The following is a 24675-nucleotide window of genomic DNA, read 5'->3' on the forward strand; positions in this document are numbered from 1 at the left end:
GCTCTTAGTGGTCCCCATTAAAAAATATTAACGGCGTTAACTTTTTTCCGAAATTCATACTGATTATTATGGCTTTTGATCAGAAGAATTATACGATTCGGGTTGATGTAAAACTTAGCTTGAAACGATGCTACAAGCGACTTAATTTTTGTTAATTATAAGTTCAAACACTCGATTTGAAACACTAATCAAGTTGGTTGGACAATCGTTTGGAGTTAAGGTTTGTATCATTCTACTCGTATCCTCATCCCAATCAAAAACCCTAAAAAATTAGTTTGAAATTCGGAAAAAGTTAACGTCGTTAAGCTCTTTTATAACGAGGGGACCACTAAGAGTCAATTTTTTTTTAATTAGGTACCACTAGTGATGATAAACTCAGTTGAGAATATTATCATCCAATAGCCTTTAGTTAATATTATCAAAATCCATTAAACTTATAATATAATACATAACAACACAAACATATTTTGTTATTGTGATTTTATACAATTGTAAAGTTATTCTATAAAAGAAGGTAAAAATGAGAAAGATGAAAATGATTTATTGGAAAAAAAATCCTTGAAAAATAATAAAAAAGTCATAACTCAAATTAAAAAAAAATGTTTCCCTCTCGTTCTAAAAAAAGCAATGTTGAGAAAAATATAATCATTGTGTCTTTTATTTATTATTGTATTTTTTTCTTTATTTTCGTCATTTGACTGTGTCTTTTGTCATTGACATTGTATTTTTTTTCTTAATATTGTGTTATATTTTGTCTATTGTGCTTTTTTTAATTATAATTTTGTTTTTAGTTTATTTTCTTCATCGTGTCTTTTTTCTTGATATCATGTCTTTTCTAACGAGAAAGATATGGAAACATTTTAGTTTTTTTTTACTTTTCTCATTTTTTATTGATCTTTTAAGTTATAATCTTTTTATTATTTTTCTTGAATTTTTTAAAAGATTTTTTAGACAACAAATCCGTCTTACACATTTTATTTTTATTTTCATTTATATTTTAACCTTTACCTTTATACTTTATACTATACCATATGATTGTGCTGTTTGATATCGTTATTTGATTTGATTTTATTTTCTGATATATGTTTGTGCCTTAAATTTTTGTGTTAATGTATTTTAATTGTTATATTTTGGTTCCTTATTTTCGTCTCATTTTTATTGAGTGTGCTGTGTTTAATGACTACCCGTGCTGATATTTTGGTTTTGTTGTTGTTGTTGCTTCTTCCTTTTGAACGGGAATACCTAAATAGTAGTGGTGTCTTTTTCGAATGGTCGTAACATTTTTAAGCTCTTCTTACCTAAATGGTCATAAAACAATGGTGTTCCCTCCCTTTTATTGGTATACATTTGTTGGATTCGAACCTCCAAGCACTAGGGAGGAAATCCTTATGACAAAACCCGAAATCCTTATGACAAAACCTCCTAACCTTCCGGAGGATAGCCTTTTCCTTCTTTTGATGTTGACAAGGTTGTGCTATTATTATTTTGTTGTGCTTGTGGAATGTTGATGTTGTTTGCGCTAATATTTGTTTGTGAACCGAGAACTAAGATTTCCTTCATATTGAATGTGCTGATTTTTATTTTTTTTGAAATGACAACGATAATTTAAAAACTATTTAAAATGATACTTGACAGGAACAAAACATCAATACATACCGACTCATAAAAAACCAGGGTGATATATTTCACTTGTGCTTTTAAGATGATGTGGTTTAACTGAGAGCCATAATTCTCGTTAAGATAATCCTATACGGTATATATATACATCGCGTGTGCTTCTATGATGCTAACGTGGTTCAATTGAGAACCATAATTCTCGTTAACAGTTTCCTATACGGTATCTGTGTAAAAAAATAAGAAATAAAATTTTTAAAAAAGCTAAAACACTTATAAGTCCTAATTAATATGAAAAATATGAGGGACCTATCAAATAGTTAACTAATCACACTAAAACAAAATTGAACAAAAATAAAACTATAACTGTACTATATGATCGTTGTTTGATCGTCAATAAAGAGAAATCCTATGAAGAACACAACACGGACAATATTTAAACAAGTTGACGGGAACAATAAAATCATGATTTGATTTAGTTACTGAAATCATTTTTTGAATCGCATACATAGAATTCGTAACAGGATTAAGAAAAAGTTGATTTATTTTTAGAATATTATGTAATTTTGAAAAATGATTTTTATGCAACGACCATTACTAGTGGATGACATTATGTGGCGTTTTGGAGCCATAATGCTTGGGACACCGCCCCTAGGCATTATGGTGAGGAGCGTTATGTACGTAAGGTTGTGATGGCTCACAATTTGAGTGTTTTATGAGAGAGAGGTAGATAGGGGGTGAGGGGGGAGAGATGTTTTAGAACATTTTTCAGCTACACTCACTTTTTTCGAAATGCCCAAAAGCTAACTAGACAACACATGACGCAAAATGACCGTATGTGCGCCTAGTTTTGAGTAGGTATGGTTTATGATGGCGGTATCGTTGTCTTCAGTGTGCAACTATCATATCCGTTCCTATCCACAATTTTTTTTTCAGCATGCCCTTATTAATATACTCATTTCACACAAACTCAAACTCACAACCCTAAACCAAATATGTCACAAATCACCACCACTCCATTGTCATTTAACGTCCGAAGATATCCGCCGGAGCTCATTGTTCCGGCTAAACCGACACCTCAAGAACTAAAGCCTCTCTCCGACCTCGACGATCAGGAAGGCATTAGGTTTCACCTTCCCATGATTCTCTTTTACCAACAAAATCCAAATATGAAAGATAAGAATCCGGCAAATGCTATAAGGCAGGCTCTTGCCAATGTGTTGGTGTTTTACTATCCATTTGCGGGCCGGTTAAAGGAAGGTCCAGCCAGGAAGCTGATGGTGGACTGCTCAGGCCAGGGTGTGTTGTTTATAGAGGCGGAGGCAGACGTTACATTGAAGCAGTTTGGGGAGATGCTTTGCCCGCCGTTCCCTTGTATTGAAGAGCTTATGTACGATGTTCCAGGCTCTAGTGGCATCATCGATTCACCTTTGATGTTGTTTCAGGTGAATTATGTTGCATGCAAACTATATACGTGCGTGCTTATTGGAAGAGAAAAAGAATATTATTGGTAACAGTAATATTTTATTGAGTACTCATTCAAAACCTCTGCTTAAGAACTATATTTTTAGATCCAACCTTTACTTGATGAGCAAGACAGTACTATAATAATCATATTATAATTAAAAACTAACCAATTTGAACAACTTGTCAACTTAGGTTCGGAATTATCAATGTATTTTTTTCAAATTTTAAAATTGAAAACAAAAATAAGTAAAAATGTATTTCTTCTATGATCTTATTTTATATTTTCTAGTATCTTTTATTTTTGTCCAATTTAGCAGTACCCAAAACTGTTTTCTTTTTTGAACGACGAATTCCTTTTAATCATTGTTGTCTATGAGACTTGAACTCAAGACCTCAATCTCTCAAGTCTCAAACTTAGATGTTTAAAGGATTTGCTTTTCCCCGTGAACAACCATCTCATTAATACTAGGAAAAACTATATACATCTGGATCTATATCTAACTAGTTACAATTGGCATATATAAACTGATATTTATTATGTAAAATATAAAAATTAATATAAACAAACTAGATTTTGGTCATTTATATATGTTTATCAATATAAAAAATAATATAAACAAATTATATATGTTTATCATTGATATAAACAAACTCAGATCACTATTGAGGGCCAGGTGGTTCCGCAGATAACAAAGTTTAAATATCTAGGATCGTTTGTTTAAAGCAATGGAGAGATAGACAGTGACATAACCCACCGCATACAAGCTGGCTGGTGTAGGTGGAAAGCAGTCACTGGGGTTTTGTGCGACAAGCGGTTCCCATCTAAATTAAAGGGGAAATTTTATAGAGTCGCAGTTAGACCTGCAATGTTGTATGGAACACACTGTTGGGCCATCAAGAAGACACAGACGCGCAAAATGGAGGTAGCAGAGATGAGGATGCTGAGGTGGATGTGCGGACACACTAGATTAGGTAGGATCAGAAATGAGGTCTTTAGGGAAAGCTTAGGAATAGTTAGCATACCGACAACAACGATAGTTAGAGTAGTGGAAACCTTCATTGTGGAAGGAAAGAGGAGTACATGCGGGCCTAAATTGACTTGGGATAAGAGAATTAGACATGACTTGACAGAGTTGCACCTCTCTGAGGACATGGTCCAGGATAGAGATTCATGGAGACGTAGGATTAAGGTTAGCTACTTCTAGGGGAAGGTACCTAGTTAGCTTAGCTTTGCATTTAGGGTCTAGTTGGCTAGTCTGACTCCTTGTTATTTATGTATATATTTTGTTTGATGCTGACTTTTGATTCTTATTCCCTAATCTTAGTAGGTTACAAATTCGTTGCTATTTTGGTAGTTTGTTATCTATGTATTGCTAAGTGTCTTTACTTGTAGGATGTGTGTTTACTCTGTTTACATGTATGTAGCTTTATGAGCCGAGAGTCTCTCTGGAAGCAGCCTCTCTATTCTCACGGACAGAGGAAAGACTTGCCAACATCCCACCCTCCCCTGACCCTACCGATAGCATGCTATGTGGTGGGATATACAGGGCTTGATTGATTGATTGAATGAATTGTTTGATTGGTAGGTGACACGACTATTATGTGGAGGTTTCATCCTTGGTGTACGAATGAATCATACCATGAGTGACGGAGTAGGACTTGTACAATTCATGATAGCATTGAGTGAAATCACAAAGGGTGCATCCAAACCATCAACTTTGCCTGTATGGCAAAGAGAGTTACTTTATGCAAGGGATCCACCAAGCGTGACATGCACTCATCCTGAGTATGATGAACTTGAAGACAGTACCAATGGTACAACCGTCTTGATAGATGACATAGAACGTAGATCATTTTTCTTTAGACCTGCTCAGATTTCAGCCATTCGTAGGTTTGTTCCAAAACACCTACAAAAATGTTCCACCTTTGATGTGCTATCAGCTTGCATTTGCCGTTGTCGTGCCATTGCTTTGAACCCTAATCCCGAAGACGAGATGCGTTTCATTTGTATCGTTAACGCACGTTCAAGGTTTAACCCGCCCCTACCTTTAGGATACTATGGTAATGTTGTAGCCATTGTAACAACCATTTCCACAGCTCAAGACCTATGTAACAAACCATTAGGTCACGCATTGGAGCTTGTGATGAAAGCCAAATCTAGTGTTAGTGAAGAGTACATGAGATCTGTTATTGACCTAATGGTTATCAAAGGACGACCCCACTTCACGTTCACAATTCCTCGAACCTATATAGTATCAGATTTGACTCGTGCTAGCGGATTGACTGAAGTTGATTTCGGATGGGGAAATCCAATCTATGCAGGGCCTACCAAGGCGGGAGTGGGCGATCTCCCACATGTTGGAAGTTTTTTCGTGCGTATTAAAAGTCATAACGGAGAATTTGGAATTATGGTGCCCATATGGTTGCCAAGTGTTGCTATGAATAGATTCGTCAAAGAGCTAAACACCATGCTGGTGCAAGATAACAATGATCAAGTTAACCAAGAACACAGGTTACCCGTTCGCCCCAACCTATAATTTTCATGTTGTAACTTCTGATTTATGTTGTATGGTATTGTTTCTAGTAATCAATGCAAACTGTTACTTAAGAGTATATATGTTCTCCTCCAAGCAGTATTACATGTGTGAGTGGTTTATTGTATCAACATATAATGAGTTTATATATATTTATCATTGTATATTTAATGTTACAAATTTTATTATCTTGGTCCTATATGATTAAGCATCAAGATTAAACAAGAGAAGCGGGAAGATGATCCAAACAAACCAATTAAAATTGTTGAAAGTAGTTAAATTGTTATCAATAAATGGAATATTATTCGGTTTTCCTAGCAAACACAAAACAAAGTTTCAATGTAGACAAGAAGAAAGTTTTCTGAAAGATCACATAAAGATGGTACCCATGGATTTAGCCATCATCAGCAGCATTGCTTGAGCTCTCACGGCCTGTTTGCTTCACAAATTGTCCTCTCACACGGGGCCGTTGTTCTGCTAGTTGTTTTCTGTTATGATATCGTATCTGAAAAGGGAGGAGAATGAACATATACAACTTGTTTTTTGATTTAATATTGCATATGAAATGCTTCATTTTGTGTGGGTCGGGTTGGCCCGAGACATGTTTTGTCTGGCACGTTAACATTAAGAGAAAATGGAAGTTGCCTTTTTCTTAAAGCATCGATCTTTTCGCTTTTGACGAAACTTGATTAAGACTGCCTCTCTGCGAAGATTTTTTGTTGATCTTTTCTTATTTCATCACCACTCCCCCAACCATCACCAGTTTTTCCTGTCAGTCCACCGCCACTTTCACCATCTTTCCCTTCTAGATTTACACAGGTGCTGCTCCCATTCTGCACATTGCTCCCATGCTTGCTGCCTGAACCACTTTGGTTCAAACTACAGTTTTCAATGTTACCTACAACCGCGGCCAATACATTTGATGAACCACAATGTTTGGCAATGTGCACTCAATATATATTACACCCTCCATCCCATTAAAAATGTCCACATTTCCTTTTTTATTTGTCCCGTTACAAATGTCCACTTTCAAAATTTATTAGCCAATTTCCAAGTTTACACTTAAACACACACAACTAATATTAATTAACAACATTGATTGACCTGATTTCCAAGGGCATTATTGTCATTTGGTAAGCAAAGAAAACAATAATATAATCTACCTTGAACTTTGTGTTTTTCAAACTAAGTCACTTTGACCAGGACAGAGAAAGTATTTCATTTGATACCAAGTATATCCATATTCCATAGGACCAATTGGTTCGGTCAAACCAGATTTAAAAACATTTTTTAAGAGGATTTATTGGTTAAATTATTTTTAATTTTCAGTCGTGTTCAAAATTAAGTAATTAAATATACTTTCAAAATTAGGTAATTCAATTATTTTAAATTTTCAGTCGTGATCAAGAATATTCTGGCAATCTGGCTCAACTATGAGACATCATTAAATCTATTTCTAAATTATTGAATTAGCATATTCAAAACCTTGCTAAAAACATCAACCTCAAAATGATAATTCTGCTAAACCAGTTTCTGTTTGATCTTTTTTGTTCAAACAAAAGAAAAAAAAAAGTTAATGATTTTTGTTTTCTTTGGGCCATAAACTTTTTTTTAGCTTTATTTGATTTGAACTTTTAAAAATAAATTATGATGACATTGTTTCTCAAGAACTTTTTAAACCTCTTTATTATCAAAGCACAAGATCGATAATATTATTGCAGTTGACTCAAATACGCGTTATAATAATTCTTTCTGGATCACTCGTCCGAAATCTGCCCTATATTTATAGATCTAATCATAATTTGGTGGCCAACACATTACCATACTAATCTTATTTATATTTATAGATATTATTACAATTAGGAACCAACTTGTCAACTTAGATTCTTACATAATCTTTGACTTGTGAATACAGTCCGGAATTACCAACATATTAAATCAACTTTTAAAATTCTTTTAAAATAAGTAGAAATGTATTTGATATTTTCTTGATTTTTTTTAATTTTTTCTCTGTGTCAAATTTAGTACTAGCCATACTAGTTAAAATTGACATAAACTGCTATTTATTTAGTAAAAAACTAAATATAAAATAAATAAGCTAGCTTTTGGTCATGATATATGTTTATCAATTTTATTTATCGGTAGGTAACACGACTATTACGTGGAGGCTTCATTCTTGGGGTGTACGAATGAATCATACCATGAGTGACGGAGTAGGAATTGTACAATTTATGATAGCATTGAGTGAAATCGCAAAGGATGCATCCAAACCATCAACTTCGCCAGTATGGCGAAGAGAGTTGCTTTGTGCAAGAGATCCACCACGCGTGACATGCACTCATCTTGAGTATGCTGAAGTTGAAGATAGTAACAACGTTATAACTGCCTCGATAGATGACATGGAACGTAGGTCATTTTTCTTTGGGCCTACTCAGATTTCAGCCATTCGTAGGTTTGTTCCAATGCACCTACATAAATGTTCCACCTTTGATGTACTGACAGCTTGCCTTTGGCGTTGTCGTACCATTGCTCTAAACCCTAATCCTGAAGATGAGCTGCGTATCATTTACATGGTTAACGCACTCTCAAAGTTGAACCCTCCCCTCCCTTTAGGATACTACGGAAACGTCGTAGGCGTTGTAACAGCCATTTCCACTGCTCATGACATATGTGACAAACCATTAGGCCACGCATTGGAGCTTGTGATGAAAGCCAAATCTAATGTCACTGAAGAGTACATGAGATCTGTTATTGACCTAATAATGGTTATCAAAGGACGGCCCCACTTCACCTTCACAATTCCTCGAACCTATATAGTAACAGATTTGACTCGTGCCGGCGGATTAACTGAGGTTGATTTTAGATGGGGGAAGCCAGTAGGGCCTACCATAGCGGGTGTGGGTGATTTACCATATATTGCTAGTTTTTTCGTGCTTTTGAAATGCCATAACAGAGAATCTGGAATCATGGTGCCCATATGGTTACCAAGTATTGTTATGAAGAGATTCACCGAAGAGCTAAACACCATGTTAATGCAAGATAACAACGATCAAGTTATACAAGAACACAAGTTACTCACTCACCCCAAACTATAATTTTCATGGTGTAACTTCTATTTAGTATTGCTTAGAGTACTTTTTTATATAAACGTTTTCAGGAAGATCATATTGTATGGTATTGTTATTAAATAATCAATCAAAATACTACTTAAGAGTTTACATGTACCAACATATAATGAGTTTTATATGTTTATCATTGAGATATTTGATGAATTGATGTAACAAATTTTATTATGTTAGCCCTATATATGATTAACCATCATAATTAATCAAGAGAAGAGACAAGATGACCCAAACAAACCAATTAAAAGTGTTCAAAGTAACTAATTTGTATCAATAAATGAAATATTATTCGGTTTTTTAAGCAAACACAACAATACTTCAATGTAGACAAGAAAAGTTTTCTGAAAGATCGCATAAAGATTTAACCATCATCAGCAGCATTGCTTGAGCTTTCGCGGCCTGTTTGCTTCACGAATTGTCCTCTCATGGGTGGTCGTTGTTCTGCTAGTTGTTTTCTGTTTTGATATCGTATCTGAAAACTGAGGATAATTAATATATAGTTACAATTTTATTCCAAGTGAAAGTGGAAGTTACCTTCTTTTTAAAGCATCGATCTTTTCTCTTTTGGCGAAACTTGATTAAGGCTGCTTGTCTCTGTGCAGATTTTTGTTGATCTTTCCTTATTTCACCACCACCATCGCCGCCGGCACCACTTTTTCCTGTCAGTCCACCGCCACTTTCACCATCTTTCCCTTCTAGATTCACACCGGTGCTGCTCCCATTCTGCACATTGCTCCCATGCTTGCTACCTGAACCACTTTGGTTCAGACTACAGTTTTCAATGTTGCCTACAACTGCGGCACCCAATACATTTGATGAACCACAATGTGGAGCACTTGCAGCCAAAACTTTCAGACCCGGGTCTACTTGGCTAGCCACTGTGTCCTTTGGTTCTATGTTGTTGTAGTGATGAACATGGTTGTGGTGGTGATGAATGTGGTGGGCTCGATGTGGGTCCAGCGAATCAGATGGTGGAATATCACCAGATTTGGCGTGCGTTGCTTGCTGTAAAAGGCATGTAAGCAGTTTATTAGGTCTCCCTTTTCATGTCTCTTTTAGCCTGAACAATTGGTATAAAATGTACTACTCGAGCTACTCGAGATCGATTTGCTAAAAGCTCGAGTCGAGCCGAACTTAAATGAGGTGGAGCCTAAAAGTAAGCATGTTTAGTAAACAAGCCGAAGCCTGCTCTTAACTTATTGAGTTTGAGCCGGCTCACAAGCCTAAACAAGCGGTCTATTTTTATATAATTTGAATTTAATAAACTTAATATACATTATGTTATATATAAAATTTTAATAATAAAAAAAATTGAAATGTATATAATTAATTAATAAATAATAAACGAGTTGAGCCCGAGCTCGAGGATGAGCTTGAAAAACTACTAACGAGTGGAGCTCAAGCTTTAAAAACTAAGCATAAATGAGCCAAGCTCAGGCTCGTCTAGGTTCGTATATACCCGTAGTTATAAATGTCGAAAAATTGGCGTTTTGGATAGCAAGTCAAGTCAAATTTAGTACGGGTTGAAAACAGGCCTGCTTGGGTTTTTTCACCCAGAACACGTAGTTAGTGTCTGACTCATTTGTTTTTACTGATTTAACCCAATGGAGCTAAAATATAACGCATATCCACCAGTTAGCAAGTAAATGAGTCGAAATGGCCACCTCTAACTTTAGTGGTTTGCTTTTGAAACTAACAGTAACAAAGGTTTATGTAAAGAGCAAACCTCATTTAAGCCTTGATAAATAAGAAACCCGTCGGAATGAGCATCACGTGTCGAGTCTTTCTTCACACTTTCTGAATTATTATTAGTATCACGTAGAAAACCACTAGACGTGATTCCATTTCTTGTAGCATTTGTGGTTGTGTTATACCTGCAAAGCACTAAAAATGCATTAGCAGATGTAGCAATAACAGGTTATGTATGATTACCAAAAATATATTATTATAGTAATAATGTACTCTCGTGAATAATAAAACAATTAAGGAGGTTGTATTTATTAAAATTGCGCGACCTTGTGAAGGCTGAAAGCTCTGAATGTCTCAAAATGTTGTGGCCACTTTTAACTTCTTTGATTTCCCGAGGCCTCTTTAAGCTCAACTCAGTGACGGTTTCTCTAGAATCATCTATGAGTTTCGTGTTTGTATCAGTTATATTTATTGGCTCTTTTATAGCCTCATATTCTCCATTAACCACCTGAGAACCATTCATCTTGATGATGCCATCACCTCTTGTGTTCTTCGTGAGATCAAAATCTTGAAGGTGTTCTTCGTTACCATTGGTTTTTTCAACATTATCTGAAAAAATGTTAAAAACATAATTTTTTCAAGAAGATCAGTGAAACGGGGTGTTTGGATGTGCGATTTGAAAGTGATTATACGATATTCGATAATCAAAGAAGATAGTGTTGTGATGTGCTTGAAGTTAGTAAATACTAATTAGTAGGTAAAAGTCTCTCAAATTGGTTGTAAAAATGGTTAAATAGGTAAATTTTGTTAGTTAAAATGTTAAAAACTGATTATCACACTTTAAATTTTTGATAATTAAATAAATTCCAAAAATGAAAACCAAACACCCCCAAAAAATAATATTTAGTAAAATCTGAAACTGAAATATTAAATTATGTGTATCCAAACCCTCTTGAATTTCCTGATTTTGGAAATCTTTTTTTGTTGGATTTTGATCATAGTGGATAACAACGCCACATGTGCTATTCGGATGCCCGGTTGTTTGAATACATGGCGATGCTGCTTGCGGGCTATCAAGCTCAACAGCTTGTTTGGTCCAAGAACTCTGCAAAACATTGATAAATAAGTAAATTTCTAAATTTAATATATAGCACATTGTATATTTTAATAGAATTTTAATTAAAAAAAAAGAAAACAATACCTGGGTCCCACTACCATCATCACTTCCATCACGGCTGCTCCCTATATCATCCCCAATCATGCCATCAGACCTTTTTGAGTTCACTGAATTTTGAGCATTTGTAGCACTTTCACTCCCACTACCACTAGACTGATAAAAACAAGAAGATATAATTACAGACTACAGGTAGGTCACAAATGGTATTGAATATTAATAACAAGATTTATAACATGCACAAAGTGGAAGCAAGCATATATATATCCAAATTTAGCAAGTCAAGAATGAAAGAGGGGCTAAATTTATTTGTAAGCATTAAAGTTCAATAACTGGTTAAAAACGCTACAGTTGAAGAAGCTGCATGACTAACTCTACACCTAAAAGTAAATTTGGCAAAAAGACCCAAGTTTTATGTAAGTTTCCATAAGGTAATTTGTAATTTAGACTTAAAATGAAGGGTACAATAATCATTTCCAACGGGATTTGGTGTAAATGAAACAAATATAGTGGACTGTTTTTATACTTGTGTGGATCGTGTATAAGATTTGAATTTCAGTGCAGACATTAAGTTTTAAACTATAGTGCAAAAAGGCTTTCACAAGGAAATTGTGTAATTTACAATTTAAACCAAGGGTAGTATAGTACTTAAAACCGGGATTTAGGATGAATTAAACAAAATGATGCATGAGTTGCCTGTTTGTCATTGTTAGGGTGGCATGTATTATGTAAATAATTAGTGGTTCAACTTACGCTATGACATCGCCTCCAAACATGCTGCCAAAGGTTTTTAAGCTCATTTTTCCGAATAGGCTTCAGTAAAAAATCAGCTGCACCTTTTGACAAACACTTAAAAACTAGACCCATTGAGTCATGAGATGACATCACTGCACACAGTGGTCAACAGGGTTAATTTTGCAAGCTCATTTAAGACACATTTTCCATTAAATTTGACAAATTATTAATAAAAAAGATCCTTTTAAGATATTACTAATCACAGGGATACTCTTGCGCGTCTGGTGACTCATAATCTTGCACAGAAGACCAATGCCAGATAAAGAAGGCATGATTACTTCAGTTAGAACAATATCAATGTGAATTGACAGATCTTCTAGAATCTTCCATGCTTGTAATCCATTGGCTGCTTCAATAACTGCAAAAAAGAAATTGTATTAGATTGTAAAAAGTGATAGCAGGTCAACTCAACCGAAACCCGTTTTGCGCGTTATCTAACCTTCATAATTACAGTTACGAAGCAATGCTGTGACAATATGACGCGTAGAATCATCATTTTCAACCAACATGACCTTAATAGACCTAACATGAAGAAAACTGTCCCAATGGCTCAAGGACCCTTGAGGCTGTAGCTGCTGATGTGGCACGTTGATTTGTGAACCTGATCCATTACCCACACCAACAGTCACACCCCCCTCATGTTCATCTTTCACATTGCTCGGTTTTTGAAACTTTTCATCCCTACTGGTCATTGAAACACTTCCTGTCAATGATATTTAACAACACTGATGGTAAGCGAATTTGGAAAACAAATCTTGAAATTTGTTGACCCTTCTCAACACAACAAAATAAGCAGCACATAACTGCCTCCTCACGAATCAACTATCTTCACTAAAACAAGAGAAAATATTAAAACAAAAGGTAAACAAAAACCATCATCAAGAAATCATAAAACCATATGTAAACAGTAAACCAACCAGGTCTTTTTTGCAACAGGGTACGTGAACAAATAACCAAAAACCGTAACAGAATTAACCGAACCGAACAACGCACACTCCTAGTTTGCCGGAAAGAGCTCCTTAAATCTCTATTCAAACCCTGTCACAAACTACACCACAACAAAATTTACCAGAAACTCCATTTTTATGAATCCAGATACCAAAAGTGATTAGGGGTGTAAATGAGCCAAGCCAAGCCTAAGCTCGTTGAGGCCTGAGCTCGGCTCGTGAGTTGTTTTCCAAACTCAAGCTCAGCTCATTTCAAACTCTATTTACAAAGATTGAGCCTGGCTCGTGAGTAGTTTTTCAAGCTCGAGCTCAGCTTGTGAATAGTTTTTCAAGCTTGAGCTCAGCTCGTTTCAAGCTCTATTTTTAAAGCTCGACCTCGACTCGTGAGTAGTTTTTCAAGATCGAGCTCGACTCAGTTAATATTTATTAATTACTTTTCGAATATTTATACCTATTATTTTGCATATATGTTAAATTTACTTTTTATACAAAACAGAATACATATTATCTACTTATAATACATTCTATCTACTTATTTTTATCAAAAATTTATATATAACAATAACTATCATAAAAATATATTTTATAAATTAATAAATCAAATAATAATTAGATAAATAATAGGCTCGTTTAGGCTCACGAGCCAACTCGAGCTCGACAAGTAAAGCTCCAGCTCAGGCTAGGGCTCGTTTACGCTCGGCTCGATTCAAGTTGTCACTGAGCCGATCTCGAGTAGCTCAGGATCGGCTGGTTTACAACTCTAATTTTGATGCAGATTTTTAAGTTAAAACAGTAAAAAAGTGAATATGAAATTAGTACCGTTAAAGAATCCCTAATTTACCGGAACGATTGGAGCATCAATCGCACCTGAATCCATAACAGTCAAAAGTATATTCAGCACTTAACTGCATCATAATCCACTCTAATTAATCAACGAATCAACAATTAACAGTTAATCGAAGCTGCTAAACTTAATAATTACCGTAACATCTTCCGTCAATTAATCCAATTCATCACACATCGGCAGCCAGATCGATCGGATTCACAATAATTAAACCAAATTGAACTTAAATCGTTCGATGAATCGCAGTTTCTGTATGAAGAATTAGGGTTTGGAAATGATTTGAGAGATGACTTGTGTAAGAAACAAAGGGACTAAATGGTGTATATGTGGAAGTTGAAGGACGAATAGTAGAATGGATGCTTACATGGTGGATGATGTGGAGTGATGGTTGGTAAATGATGTGACAAGTGGAAGATGAGGTGGACAAATCTAAAGGTGGATATGGGGCGGGCCAAATGGATTGGACCGGATCTAAAGAGATGGGTTATTGGTGTGACACGTGTCAGTTGCTGACTTAAATAGATCTTGTTTTAATTGGATTTGTTTACAATTACCCCCCTTAACTTTGGTTTAATGCTTGATTAATACTTATGTTTTGTGAGACAAAGAAAGAGGATGTGTTTGGCCAAAATTAGCATTTTGGATAAAAAGCATAATGAGATATTTATGATGTTACTATGATTAGGATTATTATTATTATTATTATTATTATTATTATTATTATTATTATTATTATTATTATTATAATACAATGTATACCTAAATCATGATTCAGTCTTAGTTACCTCGTTACAATACTTGCAATAAGTCTTAGTGATTATCCAGGATCAACATTTATATCTTACTTACTATGCTTAAAGATTACGATATTTTTTTTACTGTTTATTCAAAAGAAAAATATGATAAAAACTATATATGCTCATTTATCAAAAATAAATAAAAATGAGAAAAACTCAATTTTTTACGGTAAGTTATATAGAAGAAATTATTTAAAAAAATTATAATAAAATTTTGATCATTTGGATAAATATAGCTTAATTTTTAATTTATCATAATCTTTTGTAGTAGTTTACCTCGGCTACTTTAGTTTAATGCTAGATTACGACGTTATCTTTTTTTAGACAAATGAAAGGAATGTGTTTGGCCAAAATTAGCATTTTGGATATTTATGTATGTGGTCTAGGTACCAAGTATTCGTAAACAAGCATTTGTACTAGATATTTATGTTATTATGGTTATATTTATTTTTTTTAATATTAATTAGATGAGATCCTATCATACTTGTTATTAGGGATGTGCATGGGTCGGCTTAGGACGGTTTTGGCCAAACCCATAACCATGACCGGTTTGTCATGGCGGTTTTGGTTAATCGGTTATAATGATTTGGTTATGAATCAGTTAACCGTGATTAAAATAAACAATTCTTTCATACTATTGTGAACATTGAATAGTCGCTATTTGTATTGTGGAATTCAAATATATTTTCATTTTTTACTATAATTTATGGAATATACATATTTAATTGACATATTAAATAATTGAAATGGCAATTTGGATGGAAATATAGAATGACAATTATGGAACATTAGAATGAATAGGATAACCAATATCATTAATATTATTATTATTAGCCTAAATCCTAGCAGGCGTGGAGAACTTTTTTCTATAACGACAATAATTATAAAAGTGTAAAACTATCATGCTCATGCACTAATTCTAATTTCCACACCCTTATTTTTTATTAATAGTTACATAAACGGGGCGGTTCGGCTATGGCGGGTTTAAAATTGACTCAAATTTGGCGGTTTTCAAAAATTCATTAAATAGACCCATTGGTTATCTCGGTTATCGGTTAAAATATGTTCGATTATAGTTCGGTTTGCGGTTATGACGGTTAATTTACTCACCCTGCTTGTTATGTATATTAGCCATTCCTGTAGATGCACTTCAATTTTATAAGGGATTGTAATACATATAAATTATTAGTAAACATGAAAACTATTGCCTTATTGTCTCGGTGTTTTAGCCACTCATTTCCAAAATTTGTTCTATTTTATGTCGCTTTTGATTTCACTCAAGTTTGAAATTTAGTGACATAAATTATTGCTCGTTTTGCCTTCTATTTCAATATAAGAGAATATATATATACATATTTTAATGTGAAGTTGAGACATCTTGACATGAATTTTACAAATTAAAGTTACTTTTATATTAAACGCCCTAATAGAATTTAAAAATAGATGCGCCAATACGTAAACTCTTTTAGGTTCACACGAGTCTAACCAGTTAAGTTAAAAGTGATTGTTGCGCATGTTATGAGGGACCCGGGTATCCCGGTCACCCTCGTATTTTCACTTAGTGAAGTATATATTCGCGATTTCATCCTAAAAAAATTATTGATGTTACAAATCCTTATAAAAATTGAAAGGCTAAGGCATTGATTGTTAACATGGAGGTCCAGGGTTCAATTCTTGTTACATGAAGTTCTTTTAAAAAAAATTAACATGGTATATAAATTCTATATTTCTACACCTACATAGAAATATTATTATAAAACTTTAGTTGTCTCAAAATTTGTGAGTATAAAGTATTACTTTGTCAAGAACTTGTTCTTTTGTATATTGCAAATACAAAGGCTATATATAAGATTAAAATTATGTATATTGCTACTAATATGAATAACATGTTTGATTGTTGAAATTAAATTTTGTTATTGAATGCTTGAAGCTATGATTATGCTAGAGCGGTTGTTAAAAATTAAATTTAATTTGTAGGTATCATGAATATCAAGAGATATTTCTAAAGAGCAGATACGTCCCCGAAAATGATAAAAAAAATTTAGGCCCTGTATGAGATAAAATTTGGACCTCCTTATAATATAAACTCATAAATTATATTTTAAAAAACCATGATACGAATACAATTGTTATAACATAAACACATTAAAAGTAGCGTATTAAAATGATCGAACTTACTTAAGCGGATTTTGAGGCTCTACTAATGTTTTGGGAACCATAAGTTTTAAGCTGGAGGGTCGATATATTTTACATCAATAATTGATATACGCAAGGTTGGGTTACCAATAATTGCTACATATAACAATTTAGACTCTTTCTTCTCTAGTTGTATAGTTATGTTTATTTATATTCAATATATTTCATCGACTTTTAATGCCCAATTTGTGTCTTTCTTTTTGTTAACCAATGCATCTTTGAGAAAAAAAAAGAAAAGAATCTATGCATAAAATAGTAAAAGATCTATGCCACACAATTATGAAAAATAATATAACCTGGAGTAAATAATGTATATAATAACTTTTGAATCAAGTCAAAATCACTCTCATAAACAATAGATATATGTTATATACAAATATAAACGTTAATAATAAATAAATAATATAACCTAATAAATAATTAAATCGTTTACTCTTACTTTTGGAAATCGAGCCCATAGTCACATAAATCGCTCACATACCCACGAATTTCTTATTGGTACGTTGTGTACCCAATCGCAATTCGCCGGCGCTCCGGTCGCCGGAGAATTCGCGAATTCAAATTCCGGTACGTTTCGATCCTTGAAAACCTAAACCGTGATTTTGAATCTGATGATCGTCGCTCTAATTGAACAATAAATCAAGTATCCCAATTTCTGGTACGTCGGACTCGCCGGAAAGAGGAAGAAGGAAGAGATCGACGGGGAAGATGGGAGAAGAAGAACGGATGATATGCTATTTTAGGGTTTAAAAAGTTTTGATATTAACCCAATACTCTATCATTCTTTACATTTAGTCCCTAAAACCTACTCTTTACATTGATATTAACCCAATACTCTCTCATTCTTTACATTTAGTCCTTAAAGTTTATAAACTTTTACATAAAACCTATTAAAAATGTAAAATTAGTTTGTGTATTCAAACAATTAACCCCCTCTATTACCACTAGTTTACATTTGATCATTAAACTTATATATTTATACATAAAAAGTATTAAATTAAATTTATAATATATATAAATTATAAATAGCTAGTTTTATATTTGGTGCATCAAACCGAACTACATGGTACACCGTACCGGTTCGTACCAAAATGAACCTACCCCCCTCCGTACCGAATTCGTCTAGCCTAGCAAACCGCGTACCCGTACCGGAGTGTACCGCGATTTATGTGACTATGATCGAGCCTATATATATTAAATACATATACAATTCTTTTCAACCATCATCCTTATCTTCCTTATTTTCTTCTTCTTGTTTTTCTTCTTCTTCTCTGCATATCACAAACTCACCGAGTCACCGGTACAATAAATCATCGGCGGCATGCCCGAGAAAACCTTTAGGCCCCTTTGAACTTTTTGGCCTCGTGCCACTGCACGGATTGCACAGCCTAAAAACCGGGCCTGCCAAAGAGAATCATCTGAGTTTAACCAAATCACTAACCCGAAAAATTATATTGTTTAACCCGACCCGACCCGACCCGACCTGAACTGAATCATAACCTATAGTCAAAACCCTTGTCGGCTCAATACTACATTCTAAACAAGCCATCACTTTACAATATCCTCAACTAGTTACAAATTAATACATACTAGGGGTATAGGCCCGTGTTATACACGGGTGGAAAAACATGTTGTCACACCCTCACTTAGGGCCTAGGCGTGGAACAATAGTTGGTACCTGTTTTGAAAATATATCAGAGTTTTAGCCGAAGTCTTTAGTTTATAATAAAATAGTAATTTATGTTTTGAAACATTAGTTTATTTGTAAAATATAACAAATTATTTGATTTAATATAAAGCTTCTCGAATAATAAATATTCAAGACTTTGATTTTCAAACATTTGTTTTATTTATAAAACTTCGTTTAAATATTGCTTGCAATATTTTAATAATTTAAAATATTGAGCCATCTCTACCTTGCGAGCATCTATCTCCATGAGTTGAGAACTTTTATTAGGATCTCTAGTCTGCAGCCACGTAGCCTTGACTGATAGACTATATTGATTATGTTTGGATCCAGACACATGTGTACTCGGTCTGAGTTGCTTTTATTTTCTATCTTGTAATTTAATAGGGATCACGTAATCCCATAAATCTTTATTTGACTGTCTTTGTTTAAGATAAACAACCCGTTTATCTTGACTGAAAAAGGTTTAACGTATTCACCTGTCACTGTCTGTTGTGAATGATGTGGTGACCTCGTTTGAAAACCTTTGTGAATGAATGAATGATTGAATGATTGACCTATAATAAAATAGGTTTACATAAATACCCGGATCGTCTCTTAATCCGGCTACAGACCTTTAATCTGGTTTTGTTAGCTTAAACCTTGATTGATTGTTTGTTTGAATAAAACATTTTGGACATGAATTCTTTCTCTTTATTTTCTAACCATGTGCTATGTTTCTTCTTATGTTATGTTTCTTCTTCAATAAGAAACGTAAATTATCTCTATCCTTAGTTAATATCTTATGTTTTTAAATGAAGAAATAGTGTACTAACTATATTCTTATTTTAAAAATTACATCTTTCTCAAAGAAACATTATTTTAATTTATTCATTGTATTTTATAATTCTTTGACCAAGGTCTAGGCTATACCCCCGACTAGGGTCTAAGCCTTTGGAATAATAATATTTTATTTGGGCAGAGCCCATACCTTGCTTAGGTTATTATTTTCTAGATTCTCGGGCAGCACGTCGACGCTTGCACGTACTTTGAGAATATTGATCAACAACTCCTCACCACGCAAATCGAGGCAACGTTCGGGAGTCGCCGGGTCATGCACGTACTTCGAGGCGGAATGTCGGTCGTCTCGAGTTGACACGGTTTACGAGGTCGTCACGCGTTTCGAGGTCGGCACGCAAAACGAGGTGCGCCGGTTGTCGGGATTGTTGGTACGAACTTCGAGGTGTCGTCGGTATATGGTGCGGATTACGAGGTTATAGTTGTCGGGTCGGTGGCACGGAAATCGAGGTAGAGAGAGAAAGTTTCCAGAGAGAGAGTGATTTGGTGTGAATAAAATGAGCCATGAAACGTTCTATTTATAGTTGAACGTGTCGCCACGTGTCATCTTCTAAGACAGCTTATGCCACGTGTTAACACGTGGCGGAAACGTGTCACTTTCTTAAACACCTTCTGCCACGTGGCGTACACGTGTCATTTTCTAAGACACCTTCAGCCACGTGTTGACAGGTGGCATACACGTGTCACGTTCCTATTATCCTAGTCATCTCGTATCGCGATGGCTTAATGTCTTCTATTAACTTGTCATACTTGGATTGAAATTTTGGGGATGTTACACATGTCAACAAACATAATAAATTTACACAACAAATTCTAGCAACACAAACTTTCAACTTTCGGACCAAAACGTTAATCATTTACGATGTCTAGATATTAAAAGTTTAAAGTTACAATAAGTTAGTGTACACCAAACAAACAAAAAACCTAAACATGTTCTTTCATATTAAACCACCATCAACTTCTTCAAATATTCTAACAAAAGAAACTCATTTTGTTTCACCACCTGAAAATTTAAAAAAGCAATATCATTCAAATTAAATTTATCATTAAAATAATATGTTTAATAATCAAAGTCCGTGTTACACACGGATGAAAATTATAATAGAAGTAAAAAAATATCACATGTAATGTGTTTGTGTGTGTGTGTTTATATATATATATTATAAATATGATAGGTAGTCGTTTACTACATGAGTTAAAATAATTAATTTTGTACGTCTTAAATGTATTATTAGAAAAATAGTATTTTACAGAAGATAAACGTTTATATCTATTACACAGTTTGAATAAAGTATATAATTTCAAGGAAAAAAAGATGTTAATATAATCTCTAACTATGTATTAACTAATATGAATCAAAAGTCATAGAATATGAAATAGCTATATTGACACAAAAACATAACACCTAACCAAAATATTGCTCGTATGACGACGTTTTGGAAACGTTTTCATCTATAGTAAGAGAGATTAATGGTATATAAGTATTGTTAAGGATAGACACATATACATATATGTGGAACGATAAAACATTCAAAGTCAAAACCTTTTAACTTCTGTAACAAAGAATATCATACATTACAAATTTATTTGTACATTGTAGCTAATAAAGTTTCTAAGTTTACATATCGAAGTGAAAACACATATTTCACATATTAATACTTGAAAAGCTTCCAAGTTCCTTCATTATATGTTTCATTACACTGGTTTACACATCACAAATAATCATTGTTAACACAACTAATTTGAAACAATCACAATTAATCTTCATCATTGACGTGTGTAAATATATATACATATATATATATATATATATATATAAATTTAAGTAAAAGTTCCACACAAATCGGGTTTTAAAATAGGTTTTCACCTACAACTAAACCACACACGAAAGGCAAGTGTACCTATCGTTTGTAATAAAGTGTCAGGAAAAACCGAGTATCAATCCATGGACACGACAAATTTCTAGTACTAAATCTTTGTAAATGACCAACCGAACAAGTAAATCTTAAGTTGAATTTTAATTAACTAAATTTGCATACAATGAAAATAATAAAGTAAAAACACAAGAATATAATCAATCCTACAAACTACCTAGACATAAATCCACTCTACTAATATGATAAAATAGCAATAATATGGTAAAACATCATGAATCTAAACATAAATACTAGATTTCAATAAAGCAACTTAATACTAGCAAATAATCATCATGATGGGCCTTCAATCAAGAGATAAACATAGACTAACTTGTTTGTCAAAACAACAAAGTCTCATAATCAAAGGAAAGCTAGCATGAACAACATTCTAAACACCTAAGATTACACTAAAGTAGCCAAATTCATGAAATTAATATAAACTTATGAAACTTTAACTAGCAAGTCATCACCAAGTCAAGAATCATAACAACACTCATCAATTTTCCAATATTAAGTGTAGGGTTTCATACTCATCAATAATTATATAACCAAGTTAATTTTTACTAGTCATTCCTAACTTAGTAATGTAAACAATGATTTCATGAACATTCAAAGTTTACAAACAAACATCTAGAACATAGTTCTCCAACATGAATGCCTAAACGTTTGCAAAACTAACAAGGTTATGTAACATAAAAAGCATGAACACCATCAATATCAACTTATAAATTCAACCATATTCTTGAAAGAAAACCACTTTACCAAAATCATGCATAGATAATATATCACATTTATAACAGTTTCAACATTGTCTAGATAGCAAAAGTAATTAGCCCATAAGGCTTAATACAACTACAATCAAACTAGAAATAAGATTACAAAACATGATCAAGAACAAAGGAATGCAAATTAAATCAAGCAAGGATTGAAGGATGGAATGATGAATCTTGTGTTGGTGGAAGCCTCCAAGAATCCCCAAAAATTGTTGCACTTGGTTGGGAGAGAATCCCCAAGACTCCACACACCAAAATGAAGTGAAAATAAGTGTTTATAAGCTTCTAGACAAAGTGCATGGTCATGCACAAAAAGTGCATGGTTGTGCACTATTTTGGGTAAGTCAAACTTTCACTTTCGGCGGCTCGGAGTTGCAGGTTCCAAAAAAGTGCACGGTCATGCACAAAAAGTGCATGGTCGTGCATTTCCGGCACTAGCTAGTGCATTTTCAAAGTTGATGTGTCTTGTTCTCGGCATTGGATAGTGCACGGGCTCGTGCCCTCGGGAGTGCACGGTGGTGCACTAAAAGTGCATGATAGTGCAGTTTCACTTTTGGCACGATAGTAGATGTGCGCGGGTTCCAATAAAGGTGCACCATCATGCACATAAAGTGCATGATGGTGCTGTTTCACAGCATGGTCATGCACTTTTGGCACGGTATCAGATGTGCACGGGTTCCAATAAAGGTGCATGGTGGTGCACAAAAAGCGCATGATGGTGCAGTTCGGTCAGCATGGTCATACACTTCCTTAGCATGGTCATGCACCGGCACAGCATGGTCATGCACTTTCTTAGCATGGTCATGCACTTTTGGCAGATTCTTGATTTTTGTCCGAAAAGCGCCATTTTTTTCGTCGTTTCTTCGTCGGGCGAGCGCCCGGACCTGCAAATTCATAAATAACTCAATTAAGTACTAAATACAACGAATTTTCATGGAGTTTTACCAAAATAAGAGGATAATTTGATGCTAAAAGGTGTACACTTTGTGTTACATCAATCATCATCATCATCATCCTAAATTATATTAACAAACGATAAATGCCTATCAATATACTTACATTTCCACCCACAGACTCTACAATGGCTGAAATAGTATTAATGGGAGGCTGCAATACATAGTTGAAAACCTAAAGTAATAAGTAAGGGTGTAAATTATATTTTCTTATTATAAAACACAAAACTACAAGTTCAATAGATAATTAAACTATTGCGCATACTTAAAATATGTAAAGTAGTAAAGATGCTACAAACATGAGGTTTATCTTCATATACTGCAAATCAAGTTATTTTTCCCACAATCTGTGGATCCATTTCAAATAAAACATCATATATCCATATGCTTTCACTCGAACTCCCGTAATTGCCTCTATATTTAACAAAAAGGCTAAACACTTCAATTACTTGCATAATGCGATAAATGTAGTCCCTAGTCCGCTATAAATTAAAGACCAAAATAAAACAAACGTGGCCACCTGTAGTCTTCAAGAATTCTGGAGTTTACATACATTTTCACTCCCGGGGTATCTCTTATTGTTGTCCTTAAGGTTCCTACTCAAGAATAAACTTTTGTTAAGTCTATATATAGCAATATAATAAAAAAACATGAAGCTAATTTTTGACCATAATAGATGTTAACACATCTAGGAAATAAGGAAAAATAATACCAAATATATACATTTCTTGTGTGATGGTGGGTGGAACACTCGAAGAGAATAGAGAAAAAGGAATGTTGGATATGTCAACATATTAAAGTTAATTATTCAAATTATTTAAACTTGATATGTAAATAAGGTAAACATTATTGTTGGTCAAAAGAATAATTAACTACTTATCATAAATTTGGGCTTAAATAAGGAAACCATTTATTTTCTACTAGTCTAATTTTGATGTAATATCATAATGTCCTTGATTATCAATTAAACATCGAATTCAACTATTATTTTAACTTTGAAAACATAATTGATTTGTTAGCAACAAACTCATAAATCATCTAACTCAATAAAATTATACATACTAATTCTACGCAACAGAAAGATAATTAATCAAATTAGTCAACAAACTGAAAATCAACATTCCGAACTTTAACCTTTGTTGGTACTAATTAAAATGTATCCGTGATAGGACTATAGAATAAATTCACTACTAACCGAGAATGATCATGACATACGAGAGGAACATCAACCTTATTCTTATTCATAATCAATCAAATAAAAAAAAACCTAAACAACATACAAACACTAATCCGTCAACATTCAATGTTCAATGTAATGAATAATTAATCG

General features: G+C 33.8%; 1 protein-coding gene and 3 pseudogenes across 7 annotated transcripts; 3 read left to right on the forward strand and 1 right to left on the reverse strand.

Moving 5' to 3' along the window:
• The first annotated feature begins 2609 nt into the window (after positions 1-2609).
• On the forward strand, positions 2610-3128 carry LOC143637249 (benzyl alcohol O-benzoyltransferase pseudogene; annotated as a pseudogene).
• Positions 3129-4677: 1549 nt separating this feature from the next.
• Positions 4678-5702, forward strand: LOC143637210 (benzyl alcohol O-benzoyltransferase pseudogene; annotated as a pseudogene).
• Positions 5703-5974: 272 nt separating this feature from the next.
• Positions 5975-14461, reverse strand: LOC143637229 (two-component response regulator-like APRR7). 7 transcript variants are annotated; one of them, XM_077104672.1, is made up of 12 exons: positions 14325-14461; positions 14184-14247; positions 13313-13433; positions 12835-13098; positions 12592-12753; positions 12354-12487; positions 11628-11756; positions 11375-11531; positions 10753-11035; positions 10464-10611; positions 9272-9742; positions 5975-6120 (listed from the first exon to the last, which is right to left on the reverse strand). In XM_077104672.1, the coding sequence occupies exons 2-12, from the start codon at positions 14217-14219 to the stop codon at positions 6010-6012; spliced, it is 2016 nt and encodes a 671-aa protein (XP_076960787.1). In that variant the 5' UTR covers positions 14220-14247; positions 14325-14461; the 3' UTR covers positions 5975-6009. The 7 variants fall into 7 exon arrangements, with proteins under 7 accessions (XP_076960787.1, XP_076960793.1, XP_076960792.1 ...); XM_077104678.1 differs by lacking the exon at positions 5975-6120 and adding an exon at positions 8962-9209 and having other exon boundaries at positions 12835-13221; positions 14162-14247; positions 14325-14451; XM_077104677.1 differs by lacking the exon at positions 5975-6120 and adding an exon at positions 8962-9209 and having other exon boundaries at positions 13313-13443; positions 14162-14247; positions 14325-14451.
• Positions 7817-8710, forward strand: LOC143637213 (benzyl alcohol O-benzoyltransferase pseudogene; annotated as a pseudogene).
• Positions 14462-24675: the final 10214 nt, after the last annotated feature.

This window comes from Bidens hawaiensis, unplaced genomic scaffold (assembly GCF_021521415.1).
Source record: "Bidens hawaiensis isolate Kalapana, Puna unplaced genomic scaffold, B.hawaiensis_p1.1 tig00008152_1, whole genome shotgun sequence".
Lineage (NCBI taxonomy): Eukaryota > Viridiplantae > Streptophyta > Magnoliopsida > Asterales > Asteraceae > Bidens > Bidens hawaiensis.

Bases quoted from the DNA above. Each gene is read 5' to 3' on its own strand.
- LOC143637229 (XM_077104672.1), bottom strand. From the start codon at position 14,219: ATGGATTCAGGTGCGATTGATGCTCCAATCGTTCCG. The intron at 10,612-10,752 runs GTCGCGCAATTT...AGTGCTTTGCAG, and splicing joins GAGCTTTCAGCCTTCACAAG to GTATAACACAACCACAAATG. The intron at 6,121-9,271 runs GTAACTTCCACT...CTCCCTTTTCAG, and splicing joins ATCGATGCTTTAAAAAGAAG to ATACGATATCATAACAGAAA.